This window comes from Macadamia integrifolia, chromosome 6 (genome assembly GCF_013358625.1).
Source record: "Macadamia integrifolia cultivar HAES 741 chromosome 6, SCU_Mint_v3, whole genome shotgun sequence".
NCBI lineage: Eukaryota > Viridiplantae > Streptophyta > Magnoliopsida > Proteales > Proteaceae > Macadamia > Macadamia integrifolia.
Window position 1 is genome coordinate 12,343,030 of NC_056562.1, and position 16,141 is coordinate 12,359,170.

Sequence of the window (16,141 nt, forward strand, 5' to 3'; positions counted from 1 at the left end):
ATCGAAATAAATCTAAACTAAACCGGATCGAAACCAAAACCGACCGAAAATCGAAATTCCTTAATGGATTGGTTTTGGTCTCCCTCATTCCTAGACCAAAACCGATTCAACCTGATCGAAACCAAGCCGAACCGACCATTTGACACCCCTAATTCCTTCAAATCTCTCCTTAAAATTTTTGGGGAGAAAAAAAACCCTGCCCATCTGCGATCCCTATGCTAGAGTTATTTCATGCCCAGCTGAGTCCAGGCGTAGGGACGTGCACGAGTAAAGTACCTTTCTTTGAGTTTTATTTATTCTGTCTCCCACAATCTTGCTACCCTCTTCAATTAAAGTTTTCCATTTTTCATTTTTCATTTTTGGCAAAGGATTCACTAAAAGGCAGCATAACCACTACATCAACACCAAGACTAATGGCAGTAGGCAAAACAACAAAACATTGTTAGTGGGTGTGTGTGTGTGTGTGAAAAATTGACATCAAGCTGCCTACGTACCCTCAGTAGGGATTAGGTCTGCCTACGTACCCTTAGTAGGGATTAGGTCAAATATAGTTCCAAAGGATTGATTTTAGGGTCTTGAGTATTTATTCTTAGCAAGAAGAATCCAATGCAACTAATTGGGCATTAATCGAGCTCTCATAAGGAAAGATTCTATTTGAGGGCCCAAACAGACTAATGAAATCTATTGGAGATATGGGGGTTTTAAAGGTCAAAACGACATACTTAGGTCAAGGGGAGTCCAATGCAACTGATTGGGCATCGATCAGACCCCCACATAAAAGATTACATTTCAAGGACCCAAATTGGCCGATGAAATCTATTGGGAATTATTCTAAAATTCATTTTAACAGCGTAAAAAAGGGAATATTTATACTATTTTGAAAACCCTATTTTGGCATTACAAAGCTTAAAAAATGATATTTGGGATAAATTATTTACAAAAAAATCGCCATTATAAAGGTGTAAATTTTTTTCTTTTTTTGGAAAATTTGAAAAAAAGAAGGATTTCATAAAATATTTAAATAATTTAAACTAATTAATTAAATAAAATAAATGGAACGAAAATTACCAACTTGGCTTAAATAGGGGTGTAAATTAGTTCTGTAGAAATAAAAGCAGCCATAGTCAAGGTCTTCACTCTTCAAGGAAGGAGGCAGCAAGTTATGGTCTAGACCAACAACAATGTACTCCTTCATGTTTTTATACTCATGCTTATGTGCTCATTATACATGTTTGATACATAGTCATGTTGGTGTATAATGTCTTGTATTTCATCGCAGTTTAATCCAGAGAGTATTGGTGCAGCACCTAGACAGGCAGGACGGCGGTCCCGCTAGCCGGTTAGCAGGTTGTGGGGTTTGCAAGGGGGGCAGGAGGCCCCCCTGCATAGCAATGGGTATAGGGGGGCACAGCCCCCTGCTCGAATTTTTTATTTGAGGGCAATTGTGTACTTTCCGGATTAAGGTTTTTTCGCTATATATTTGTAGCGAGTGTTTCTTTATCTGTAATGCAAGCAATACTGAGAGGTGTGAGGACGAACGCTGTAACCATATTCTCCATTGATAGTGAAGCAGGATCTCATCTCACCGGGGACGTAGGCAACCTTGCCGAACCTCGTAAAAATCTGTGTGCATTGTTTGTTTTGTTTTTTCCATTATTTTCTACATCGTTTTAGGGTTGCATTTCTACAAGTCATATAATTTCATACCTTTGGAAAGCAACCGAAAGAAACATATTTTTGTAACAATATTGTACAATGCATTTAATATATTTGTTTAATACATTTTAACTATGGTTGCACCATCTATGGTTCTAAAGCAAAATCCCACTATTTGATTTCGTAGAGCATTTCTTACATTTTTCATGTTATATTGTTCCATAAGGTGTTTACATATGTTGACAAAGGCTACCCTCACTATTTCAGAGAAGAGAGAAAACATGTGAGGCCCATTTTTATGTGTCTTGGCGTGCAACTTGTGCGAATCCTTTACCCTTCTTTAAATATCTTCTTTTACTCAAAACCACCTCAAGAAACTGAAATTTCTCGTTGCCCCAACTTAGGTCCTAAGTCAGGCTCACTTGATATACACATGAGAGTGGCACTTTCTTGGCATTTCTTGGCATTTCTTGGCTTGGCTTTCTAGCTGAATTGGAAGCTTGGAGCAAGGAATTATAAGTATGCAATATGAGATTCTATCATAAACCGTTGGAAATGTGCCTATCAAATCCATATTTGTATGTATTAAATAAATAATTTTGCATGATTTAACTATAGGCCTTGGTAGTTCTCCAGTTTTAATTTCAAATTGTTCACGAGTCATGACTAGGGATGAAACTGGACACCCCATTCATATGATCATCACATTGTTTTACCTAAGAATGGGGATTACAAGGCACAAGTGCAGAGTGCAAGGAGGGGGGGGGGTCTGTAATGGAATCCAAGAGTCTTCTTGACAACATCAAATCCACCATCTCCCTTGCCATCTTCAGTGAAAACAATGGAATCCAAGAGTCTTCTTGACAACATCAAATCCACCATCTCCCTTGCCATCTTCAGTGAAAACAAGGCAACTGAGGTACAAATAATCATCTCCAAGAGAGTAACAAGAGCAAGCTTACCACTTGCAATTCATCCATTACATGACAACTAATGGTGGAAGTAGCTATAACCCACATACTCGAGAGAGAATATTTTGTTGTTGTAACCTTAGGCAGTGCCAGGGCAGGGACTAGATGTGGAACAGGAGTCTCAAACCCCCGGGCACAAGTGCTCCACTGCACCATGCACCAACCAACTGCGCTAAGCAGCCGACCAGAAGAGATGAGCAATAGAAATAACAGTAACGCAAACCATTTGCAACCCTTGATGTATCTACATTTCAACCACCATGGGCCACCTAACAACATGGCGGCCAACAACAAAAAACGAATCCACGATAATGCGAACATACAAGGAGTGGGATCCAAGGAACAGCAATTGTAAACCAGAAGCAAAAATGTTTTCTCTGCATTTTATTTTCTCCTTAAAAAGAGGGCACAACAATAACCAGAAGCTTTACAAATTACAACACCAACTGATGATCCGAAAAAATTATTATTAATGTAACTCAACTGAAATACAGGACAGAATTTGATCCTCTTTGGCAGAATGGTATAAACCCCAATAATATTTTTGAAACTCCCAAGTCTTCACATCTCCAAAGAAGATTTACAATCAGTGTTGCCAAAAATGATAGGACTAAGGGTTTTACCTAAGATGCTCAATTACAGATATCAAATGGCCAAAATCGCACTTACCCAGAACAAGGAAATTAGCCAAACCATTGCATGTTGTTTGATAGTTCAGTTTCTACAATGGAGAAGAAAAGCTGAACTGTACACCTGTCTTCCCTCGGTCATGCTCGAATTGTTTCAGTATGTAACAGTAGTTTATCTGAAAACAAATGCAGTTTGTCAAGAATAGTTAATCATATTTTGTACAAGAGAGTTTTAGTTTTTTTTTTTTGGGGGGGGGGTTGGGGGTGTCTAAAAGTGAAGGCCTCTGGTTTCCTGCACAACCCACACAACGGGGCCTTCCTTTACACCCCTAATATCTGCAATGTGGTGAGTCAGGAGTGCACAAATTTTGCAGGCAGATGGAGCCCAAACTCATCTGCTCATAAGTCAAGTTTCAGAGCTGACCATATAGTGAATAAGACTTGAAAAGTCAATTAAAAGGTCAAGCATTCCAATAAATAGTTGAAGACAAATGGATGATCGAAAATACAAGGGAAAATGCCAACATATAGGGGTATCTGATTGAATATGGCTACGAAATTTACCAAGTTGCAACTGAAACTGTATCCTATCAATCCAATTATTGGAATTGGTCACATCATTTGTCCGCATGACAAAAAACTAGGTCAACCAAATTGGAGGCCCTTCCTATATGGACCACAAAAAGAACCTTTTGCCATAGAGTAGGGCAAATAGAAACAGGATGAAATTCTTTCTCCTGCCACTATAAATATATGCAGCAGATATTTAAGAAGAATGGTCAGGAGGTCCCTGAAACATAAATGAGACCAACGTCTATGGCATGGCCTTGTCCTATTTTGGCCCATGTTTACTAAATTAGGCATTACTCATAAGTTTGACATCATCAGGAGGTCCAAAAAATCCTTAGTGAGGCCCATTTCTGTGCCTCGTCAAATCTTATTTTGACCCATGTTTGCAAATTGGGCAGAAAACCAGAGGTAGAGTACAAACCTCCATGCGGAACAGCTTGGTTGGGACAATAATCCCACCTCCAGCAGATCTTCGGAAAGACTCCCCAAACTTCCGCAATGAGAAATTCCGGTACTCATTCTCAGTCAACTTGGTGAGATTTCCAGTACAAGCAAATAGATGTCCATGGATTCCTGCTTCTCTGAATATTCTCAAAGGGAGGTCAAAAGAGAGGTCCAAAAAGGCTGTAACAGCCAGGTCTCCTCCAAGGGCATCTGTCCCAGAAGAGGAAGATGTATTCTCATTGTTTGATTTGTCGATAACTATTCTTCTAGCCTCAGCAGGACCCAATCCCCTTGACTTGAAACCCAACAATGTTGTCGGGCCTGACAATGTGCACACTGGAGAAGAATGGCCACCTAAGAAGAATCTTTCAGGTAGATGCGAGGGCATGTTCATGAATCCACTTCCCCATGGAAAAATAACACCAGCAGAAACCCCAAAGTTAAGTGCAGCATTATAAAATCCCAGTGGCAAAGCATAACGAAGATCAAATTCCTGTCCAAAGAGTTGAAGTAGGTTTTGTTGAGCAACTATGCCTAAATTACGCAAAAACTACATTTTTGTTTATCCCCAAAGAAAGAAAATAAATGCATGTGCTAATAATTTCAAAAAATCATTTAGCTACTGAGCAAAACCTTTAGCAAATGCAAGGAGCAATAATAAATTAACCATAAAAATGTAAAAAGTAGCACAGCCCAAAGGTTAAAAGCTTCAGGAGCAAATTCTGATTTCACAGTCGATCATAATCGGAAGAGTGAATGAGCTCTAATTTCAAGAGCATATTAGAATTGATATAAGCAGGTCATAATTTGGTTGTAGGTAACAATGAACATTGCAAATCAGTATCAGACCAAACCCACTTAAGGCAAAAAGTCCTCCCTCATCTCCCTGTGGGAGGGGATTAGCTTCATTAGGGATGGTTGGTAGATAGGTTTAAAGAAGGATAACAAAAATTCTTACAAGCGGCGTTGCCCGTCTCAAAAGGTATCCACCGTCTCATGTGACAGGTTTCCAAGCCAATGCTTCTTTTGCAGGCACTCTCAGGTTAAAAATTGTAACTAAACAGCTGGCAGCATTAACATAATAATTCTTCAGTATAGTTTTGAGCTGTCGAGACTTGAGGACTGCATCAACTAAATGAATGGTAAATGAACAGCATAGTTGTCAAGGCACTGCTGAGACAACAAGGCGTTTTCCAGAGACCCTTGCAGTGCTCACACCTTTATTCTTGAAAAAGGCACCCACCTTGGTCGACAAAGTGTCACCTGGGCCAGGCTTGTGATGTAGACAAATGCCTTTTTTGTAGTTTTTTTTTCTTTCTTTCTTTTTTTCTTTGGGTTCTACAAAACTGATGTGCCTTCTCTCACTGTTTTATTGGAGTGTGTACAGAGTTTAGGTACACTGTCATGCTGGGATCATGAATGTTGATGGAAAAAGAAAAAGACAAAAGTAAAAGGAGAGAATAGAGGAGTTGTTGACAGGACTCTGTGTGAGGCTGAGAAGTGAGAATAAACCCTTCTTCTCTGCTGCGCTAGTGCTGAGTCTACTGATTTCTGGTGACCTGTGGCAGCCGACGATGCAAGTATGCAACCCAGCCCAACAGGTACACCTTTTCTTCTCTAGTCTCTGACTTCATCACATTCTTCTGCCCCCTTTTTTTCTCTGTTTTAAGGTCTTCTCAGGTCTGAGCTTCTTTCACCTTTTTTTTTTCCCAGTTTGTTTCACCATCATCATCTCTCTCTCTTCTTCTCTGTTCCACCAGTTTCTTCCACCAGTTTCTGAATTGAGATCTGTTAAGTTTGTCTCGAATTCTTGTTTTGAAGATTGACCCGCTCCGACATATTTTGGTGGCGACCCGAATGGGAAGTTTTCTGAGAACTGTGATGGAAGTAGAGGGGTTGGATCGACCGTGACCCGATGGTTCGACCCCCGACTTGGAGTATATAATGTACTGTTTTCTTGTTGAGAAAGTTATTTGTAATTTTTTTTGGGGGGAGGGGGTTTCACAGCTAGGGTTTCAAGACAAGTTTTCTCACCACTTCTTGAGTGTAATCTCTCTTCTGCATAGTGAAACATCTTCTTCTTCGCCCAAGGACGTAGCACACCTGAACCTCATTAAATCTTTGTGTCATGCGGATCTTTTGTCTATTTATTTTCATATTTCTTGGTGTTTGATCTAACAAACTAGTATCAGAGCTTTGGGTTACTTCGATCCATGGCTTCAACAAAATACAATATTGATAGGTTCGACGGCAACATCAGATTTAGTCTATGACAGGTTCGAATGATGGTTGTTTTTACAGAGGAGGTTTTGAAGAAAACCCTATTTGGGAAGACGAAGAAACCTGCAACTATGACAGATGATGATTGAAACGAGTTGGATAATAAAACCCTTTCAGCTATTCAGTTGTGTCTTTCGAATGATGTTCTATAGGAAGTTCTCTCAGAGAAAACGGCTGCAGAATTATGGGTGAAGTTAGAAAATCTCTACCTCACCAAATCCCTCACCAATAGGTTGAGATTGAAGCAGCAACTGCATACCCTTCATATGGGTGAAAGTACTTCCATTAAATCCCACATATCTGAATTAATTCTATTGTTACTGATTTGAAAATGATAGATGTTAAAATAGACGATGAAGATTTGGCCCTATCATTGTTATGTTCTCTGCCTCCATCTTATAAGCATTTTAAAGATACTATGATTTATGCTAGAGAGACAATCTCTGTTGAGGATGTCAACATGAATCTGCAAAGCAGGAAAAAGATTGATGATGAGTTGACGACTATAAATAAATCTGATGGTGTTAATTTGGTAGCTAGAGGGAGAACAAATGAAAGGAGTTCAGATGGTGACAAAAAGAAGGCTAGATTAAAATCTAAGCACAAGAATTTGACCTACAATTACTGTAAGAAAAATGAGCATATTAAATCTGAATGCCATAAGCTTTTAAATAAGTAGAAAGCAGGTAGTGGGGCCCAAAATCAACAGAAGAGAGATGATTCTGCAGAAGCTAGTATTGCTAAAGATGAGAGTGAGTCTGATATGCTTTTAGTGATTGATGACAGTCAGATCACAAGATGAATGGATTCTTGACTCTAGTTATTCCTACCATATGTGTCCCAATCGTGAATGGTTCTCCACATACGAATCAGTTCGAGGTGGAGTTGTATTGATGGGAAATAATGCCTCTTGTAGGACTATTGGAATGGGAGCGATCAGGACCAAAATGTATGACGGTATTGTCAGAACTTTGTCTAATGTCTGGCATGTCCCTAATTTGAAGAGAATCTCATCAGTTTAGGCACTTTTGATTCAAATGGGTACCAATATACAGCTGAAGGTGGAGTCATGAAGATCAGTATGAGTGTTCTCTTGTTGCTGAAAGGAATTAAGGTTAGCAGTTTGTATGTGTTGCAAGGTACTACAGTCACTGGGTCTGTTGCAGCAGCTTCATCATCTATATCTGAATCAAATGTCATAAATTTAAGGCACATGAGGTAAGGCCATATGAGTGAAAGACGGATGGAATCATTAAGTAAAAGGGGTTTGTTGTGTAGTCACAAGAACAATGGAGTTCTGTGAGCATTATGTTGTTTGGAAAGCAGAGGAGAATCAGTTCAGTACTGCTATTCACAGGACCAAAGGAACTTTGGACTACATTCATTCAGACCTATGGGGGCTCTTCAGAGTGCTTCAAAGGGTGTTGGTGCAAGGTACCTGTTTACTTTCATTGATGATTTCTCTAGGAAGGTTTGGGTCTATTTCTTGAAGCACAAAAATGAAGTATTTGTCACTTTCAAACAGTGGAAGAATTCTTGAGAAGTAGACCGGGAAACAAATTAAGAGGTTGAGAACCGATAATGGCCTAGAGTTCTGTGAAGGTTACTTTTATGAGTTCTACAAAAATGAAGGTATTGCAAGACACCATACAGTCGTTAAAACACCTCAACAGAATGTAGTGGCAGAGCGTATGAATAGAACCTTGTCAGAAAATGTAAGGTGTACATTATCAAATGCAGGATTGGGCAAGGAGTTCTGGGTAGAAACAATTAACACAGCAACCTTGTTGGTGAATCGATCTTCTTGCATAGCTATTGAGTGAAAGACTCTAGAGGAGGTTTGGTCAGGTAAGCCTGCAGACTACGATTTAAAAGTATTTGGATGTCTTGCTTATGCACATGTGAATGAAGGGAAGTTGGAACCTAGGGCCAAGAAATGCATTTTTCTTACGTATGGATCTAGAGTGAAAGGATACAGGTTGTGGTCTCCTGATCCAAAGTATCCAAAATTTCTTATCAGCAGAGATGTTACTTTTGATGAATCTGCTATGTTGCATCCTAGGAAAGAAGCTCTTGTTCATTGTGATTAAGGTCAAGAAAAATCTAGAGAGAAGGTGGAGTCTAAAATTGGTGGTTCATCTTCAAACAAAGCACAATCTACTTCAATTCAACTGCCTGCTTTTACTGAAGGAGATGATGCTCAAGAGAATCAAGAAGAGCGGTATAGCATTGCCAACGATAGACCAAGGAGGAATATTAGACAACCACAAAAGTATGGGCATGCTGAATTTGTTGCTTATGCATTGTCTGTTGCAGATACAATTGAAAATGGTGAGCCTGCAACATATTCTGAAGCTGTTACTTCAGTTGATTCTACAAAATGGTTGATTGCCATGAATGAGGAGATGGAATCTCTTCATAAAAGTCAGACTTGGGAGCTTGTCAACCCAAGAATAGGGAAGAAAATTGTTGGCTGCAAATGAGTCTTTAAGAAGAAGGAATCTGCCTCAGGTGTTGAAGAAGCTAGGTATAAGGCACGGTTGGTTGCAAAGGGCTATAGTCAAGTACAAGGAATTGATTTTAATGATGTTTTCTCACCTGTTGTTAAGCATAGTTCTATTTGTGTCCTACTTGCTTTAGCTGCTATGCATGATTTGGAGTTGGAGCAACTTGATGTGAAAATAACATTCTTGCATGGTGAACTAGAAGGACAGATTTAGATGCATCAACCTGAAGGGTTTGTTATTGAAGGTAGGGAGGACCACGTATGTTTATTGAAGAAGTCCATATATGGTTTGAAACAGTCTCCTAAACAATGGTATAAAAGGTTTGATTCAGTTATGGCTAATTTTGGATACTGCAGGTGTCAATATGACTGTTGTGTTTATTTCGGAAAGCTCTCTGATGGGTCATTCATATATAGGTAATTTACAGCGCCACCCCCTAGAGAATGCCATTATTATAAGAACACCCCCTCTGTTTCACCAAATTAGACTCAGACCCCCTACTGTTAGCCACTGTTAAGGAATATACCCTATATGCTGATGTCAGCTACTATATGTTATTTTAAATACCAAAATACCCTTATTAAATATGAAGTACCTAAAATACCCACGTAATAAATTACTATACCTTTCTCCCAAATCTATCAATTTGGACCACTGGTGATCGTTCAAAGCACCAGAGATCACAATGGCAGCGGCATCGACGACAACGGCGACCAACAAAGAAAAAGCATGAGTTTTGGAAGCAATGCTCAGATGCCCTTCTTTATATCGTTTCCTTTTTTTGTATCTTTTCGACGGCGACCAGCAAGGAGTATCATCTTCTCCATTCTCTGTCTTTGCCTTTCTTCATCTCGTTTCCTTTTTCTTCAATGGGTTTCTTTTTTATTTTGCAGAGAAAAAATCCCCTGTTTACCCGCATTTATGGGCACGAAGCAAGAGGGTACCATTGTGGTGGGGATTTACTGTTCTTCTCCTCCTCTTGGGCCATATAACTGATTTGATCTGTTTGATTTGTTGATTTTTTCCATCTCTGTTTGAATTGGATTTTACTGAAATGAGAGTTCCAGATTTCAGCTGGAACTGAAATGGGTTTCTTTTTCTTGTTTTACAGGGACAAAATCCCCTGTTTCCCAGCTGGAACTGAAATGGGTTTCTTTTTTTTTTATGTTGGAAACTTAATTGAGGTGGATCAGAGTTGTTTGGTTTTGGTTTCTCCTCTACCTTCTTCTCCTCCGGCTTCTTCTCCTCCGGTGGCGGTGGTGGTGGCGGTGGTGGCGGCTAAACTTCATCGACGCTTATGATGTATGTGTCCAACCCTTCTCCATATGCAATTGACCAAGCGAATGGAATCCACACCATCCCCAATCACCACCACGTGGTCTTTATCTTCCCCTTCTAACTTCATCTCTTCCACTCCGTTACTTGAACCTCTCCTACAATAGGCTCTCTAACGTGATTCTGCCGGACTTTGCAAAGAGATCCCTGCAAATGCTACTCTCGACTTCTTCTTCAACAATCTAACCGGAGAAGTACCGGAATCCACGTCTCTGCGTTTGATGTCTTGGTGAAGGTGAATATAGGTAGGGGTGAAGAGGAATTGGGTCAAAATATAATTTTGAATGAATAGGGTATAATGGGGTCATTTTAACTATTCACTTAGTGACTGACGGTAAGGGGTCCGAGTCTAATTTGGTAAAACAGATGGGGTGTTATTATAATAATGGCATTTTCTAGGGGTGGGGTTGTAAATTACCCTTCATATATTTGCTGCTTTATGTTGATTGCAACAAAAAGACAAGAATGAGGTCAACAGGTTGAAGGAACAATTAAGTTCTGAATTTAAGATGAAAGATTTTGGGGCAACAAGGAAGATCCTTGGTATGGAGATCAAGAGGATAGAAAAGCTGGGAAGCTGTGGCTATCTCAACAGAAGTACACTGAAAAGGTATTGAATCGTTTTGGCATGAAAGATGCCAAACCTATAAGTACTCCTCTTGCATCTCATTTTAGACTTTTAGCTGCTCTATCACCTCAGACAGATGAAGAGGTGGAGTACATGTCACTTGTTCCATACTCTAGTGCAGTTGGCTCCGTTATGTATGCTATGGTTTGCACTCGTCCTGACATTTCACAATCTGTCAGTGTGGTGAGCAGATATTTGTCATGTCTAGGTAAAGTTCACTGGGAAGCAGTGAAGTGGATACTTACGTACATGAAAGAGACCTTTGGTGTTTGTTTGGAATTTGGGAGGAATGATGATAGTTTATCTGGTTATGTTGATTCAAATTATGCAGGTGATCTTAACAAGAGGTCACTCACAGGCTATGTATTTACTCTTGGAGAAAGTACGGTTAGCTGGAAAGCTACTTTATAGGCTACAGTTGCATTATCTACTACTGAAGCAGAGTATATGACAATGACTGAGGCAATTAAAGAAGCTATTAGGTTTAGAGGTTTGTTGGGAGAACTCATCATGGATCATAGGGTGACTATTGTCCATTGTGATAGCCAGAGTGCTATGCACTTAACTAAAGATCCGATGTATCATGAGAGGATAAAGTACATTGATGTTCGGTATCATTTCATCAAAAAGATAATTGTTCAAGGTAATATTCAAGTGTTGAAGATTGGTACTGAAGACAATCCAGCTGATATGTTGATTAAGCCTTTGTGTGTTGGTAAGTTCGAGCATTGCTTGAACTTACTTAGTGTTTGCCGTGTTTGAGTTCAGCCCTTTGGAGGGCTATTGGAGAAGATGAAGATTTTAGCTATTTGTTTGTTTGTTGGAGGAGAATTGAAGCCAAGGTGGAGATTTGTTAAGTCTATCTCGAATGCTTGACCCGTTTTGAAGATTGACCTGCTTCGACATATTTTGGTGGGAACCCGAATGGGAAATTTTCTGAGATCTGTGATGGAAACAGAGAGGTTGGATCGACCGCGACCCAATGGGTCGACATGCAACTTGGGAGTATATAATGTATTGTTGTCTTGTTGAGAAAGTTATTTGTATTTTTTTTTTTGGGGGGGGGTTCACAGTTAGGATTTCAGGGTGAGTTTTCTTGCCGCTTCTTGGATGTAATCACTCTTCTACATAGTGAAACATCTTTTTCTTCCCCCGAGGACGTAGCACACAACACTAGTGTGTGAACCTCGTTAAATCTCTGTGTCATGCGGATCTTTTGTCTATTTATTTTTGTATTTCTTGGTGTTTGATCTAACAAGATCCAATTGGACGCTGTTGTTTCTTGTGTGGAACTGTGGATTCCCTAAGGCTTTGCTGGTGAATAGTGATTTGAGGTACCCAACGTTTAAAGAAATTATACGTAAGGTATCTAACGTTTTAAAAAAAATACATTTGGGGTACCCATGCACAAACGGTGCTACGGAAGTTTCAATGTAAGAGGAAGAAATGACCAAAGCGCCCCAAGTCACTATATTTATAAAAATATTCAAATTGGAAGGATATGCTTCAACATCATGTTTTTTATATCTTTTACCTTTAATTTAGATCATGAACATTCATATAAAATTTCATATAATCAGAAGCATCCAATCACATGAACCAAATATTAATTGAAAGATGCAAGAGCAAATGCTTTTAATGATTGAAGCATATATCAACCTTTACTGTTCTGTTTATCGTTGTTAAAAATGCTAAAAGAATAGTCATGATGCAAATTTAAGGTTTAAAAATGAAAAATGTAACTATTGAACCGTATCCTTTCAATTGGAATCCTATATAATTTTATGGCGGTTTGATCTTTAGATCAAGTTGTACCTTTGTGTTGGTCTTGATTTAAAATACTAAATGAACAGCCACTAATACAATACAAGGCTAGAAAAACCTTGATTCAGATTGCTTTAGGCCTACCCAAGTGTACAACAGCCAAAAGTCAAAAAATAATGGAAATCCTGTAAATATGTCAAGTTTACAAGGTGGAGTAGCAAAATAGTAAATAACCAGAATCTTAGCTGTCAAGTTGTCACCTAGGCATCCAGGCTCTTTCTTGGGTCCAAGTTGACAACACACCATGTTGCCACTTCACGAGTTTACGTCGATTTATGTTTATTGTTTTGTTTTCTTGATGAATTTGCTTATATTATATCCAATGCTTTGTTTATTATATATTGACTTTCTCATATCAGGTCACTACTAGCGTAATTATATCATATTGCATTGATATGGCTTCTACATTGCATATAAGCATAATTATACAAAATTATCACTGCTATATCACAGTCATATATAATTATATATACCGCATGCCTAGAGTGCCTAGGCGGAGGCCTTGTTGCCTAGCTCTCCAACACCTTGGGACATTTAGGGCCCGTTTGATAACGTTTCAAGAAACACGTTTCTGCCGTTTCTGTTTCCAGAAACAGCAGAAACGGAGCAAAAAGCGTTTGATAAAACTGTTTCGTTTCACTTATTTTTAGAAATAGAAATAGAAATTTTTACTTATTTATGGTTCAAGAAATGACCCAGGCGAAACAAGTTCAACTTGTTTCGCCGTTTCTGGAAACGACTTGTGGCAATTCTTTCACTGGTTACCATCGACTTCTTAAAACATGACTTATCAAACACCTTCAATTCCATTTCTGTTTCTAGAAACGAAAATTTATGTTTCTGTCGTTTCTTGAAACAGAAACGGCAGAAACATTATCAAACGGGCCCTTAGTCTCCATTAGTCCACGACAACTGTGACCAGAATTCTGAAGGCCTACTTGGGAAGATAATGAAGGAAAGGATAGAGTAGGGATTACCAATTAAAGAAGAGGGACAAACTAGGCATTAATGAAGAAATAAAGACAAAGCAAAATTACAATTAAGGAGGGTGTTTTAGGGAAAAGATAAATATGGTGTTAAATAAATTAAAAGGAAGAGAATCGATAGAGATTGGTTCAATCTACTGGGTTGGTAATATTGTTGGTTGCAAACTACATATGATGAAATCAGAAACTCAAAAGGGGGAAAAGAAAAGGGAAGAAAGACGAAGTTTAGAATGGAATACTAGAATAAGAAGACAAAGGAAATGAAGGGAAGGATAACACAACGTAGGTAAGCAGAACACAAATTTTCTTCATTCAATCCTATAAAATCGATGGATACATCCTAGAATATAAAGAAAATAAAAAGACTCCTAACTGGATTGTAAAACCGAAACCAACTTGAACTCAAATTCTATATTCTATTTCGTACATAATCTACCCCAACATAATAAATTAAACGTTTACATAATTCTTCCCATATTTTGCCTCTTATTTTACCCTTTCTTCAGTTTTTTCCTCCTTAATTACACCCTCCTTTCCTTCCTGTCTCCCCCCCCCCTCCCCCTCCTTTTCCTCATTTTTCCACTTTGTCCCCATATTTGCTGTCCTAGGTGATAGAGGAGATAGAAATAGGGAAGAAATTGTTGCAGGGGAGGAGAGAAGAATGGGGAAGGGGGAAGAAGGTCTCACGACCAAGCAAACCACAAGGTTTCAACCAATTAATTAATTCATCATTCAAAATCTGTTTAATACTTAGATTACATGCCTTTATATAATAAATTCAAATTAAAACTTGCCTAATAAAAATCTAAGACTAAAATAGCAACTTCTAATTTGCTTCCTAAGTTCTAACTAACAAAATTAGAAACAGAATAAAACTTAAATTGACTAACATCTACCCAAAATAAAAGATTGCATATCTTCCCAAATTAACTAACTCAATATTTCATAAATAAAGTAACTCCTAAAATATCCAACTGACTTCAAAAATCTAATCAAACCCGGCTCGTCTCGGTCTAGATTGCCCGATGGGTCAACCCAGTTCAGCCTCAATTCTGCATCAACTCCCCCGATGTTAAGGAAAACTCGTCCACGAGTTTTAAAGAATGATAACAATAAAAACTCACGAACAGGGGTGAATTGCTCGTCGTCTACATCACGAACAAAATCCATGAGGTGAAGCTTTGGAGGTGCAGTCAAATCCGAAAAATCATGGGGAAGAACGAATTCATAATAGTGAACCACTGGCACTGCATTGATGGTTGTCATTACCTGATCCATGATTTTCTCACTTTTGTTGTCATCTCCTGTTTCACAATAGGACGGTCGTCCACTTGTGTTCATGCCCCTGGTTCAACTTGTGGTTGTATTGGGGGTATCACTTTCTTTGACGCAACCAGTCCATGAAGATTATATTTTTTTTGCATGTGGTAAGCCTGGAGGGTGCACACATTGTTGTCACGATCAAGAATACCGTCTCGTTGTTCCAATCAGCCTCGACCTAATTTAATGATGCGCTGAGGAGAGTCAAACACTTCACAAAAAACACCATCATAATAAGGAGGAACAGAAAATTCAACAAATACAATATCCTCTGACTCAAAAATAATCTGACTGGTCTTTGACAACATATCCACCACAGATCTGGAGACAAAATTGTCATTTAGTCGCTCATCAATTAACAATTTAGCAGGCTTTCCATTGGGCAACCACACTCCAAATTTGAACACAAAGGTATCCATGGAAGTAATAGAAGGCTCAAATAAGAGGAGTGGCAAATTGACAAATAACTGAAGTTTATGATGGAGTGGCAATACTGTAATTATGGAGGGTCACTTCTTTTTTTTTCCAAAAAAGATGGCAGAATTGTGAATAACTGAAGTCCAGTTATAAACCAACCAACATATCACATATCACGTATGAGGCAGGGGTATATGTGGAAGTAAGAAAAGAATAGGACAATGGGGAATAAAATAGGAAGGGAGGGTAATTTAGGAAGAAGGAAGGACTTAATTTAAAGAAAAGAGAAAGAGGGATCGGGGTTGTTGGAGTACCGTCTCCAACTTGGATCGAGGGCTGGTTGCAATAGGGGAGAGGTCCGACGCAATGAAGAAGGGACTTCGAGGTAAAAGATGGTGTTGGAAGCCGAGTGGAGAGGCCGACTTGCGAAAGAGTTGCGAACAGGTATGTGGGTCTCTTTTATCTCTCTGCTGGACTTCTCTTCTTCTGCTGCGACGTCTTCTTTTCTTTTCTACTCTCTCTTCTGCTCTTCTTCTTCTTCTTCTTCTCTGACCTTCTGCTCTTTTTTTTTTTT

At 38.9% G+C, this 16,141-nt stretch overlaps 1 protein-coding gene across 1 annotated transcript in view; it reads right to left on the reverse strand.

Annotated features, from left to right (window-relative positions):
- Positions 1-2,979: 2,979 nt before the first annotated feature.
- The window catches only part of LOC122082387 (SAM50-like protein SPAC17C9.06), a 21,447-nt gene continuing 8,285 nt past the window's right edge, over positions 2,980-16,141 (reverse strand). The window contains exons 3-4 of the mRNA XM_042649913.1: positions 4,248-4,763; positions 2,980-3,432 (exon numbers count right to left, since the gene is read on the reverse strand). Of these exons, the coding sequence (XP_042505847.1) occupies positions 3,349-3,432; positions 4,248-4,763 (600 nt within the window). The 3' untranslated portion in view covers positions 2,980-3,348. The remainder of the gene's footprint in view (positions 3,433-4,247; positions 4,764-16,141) is intronic.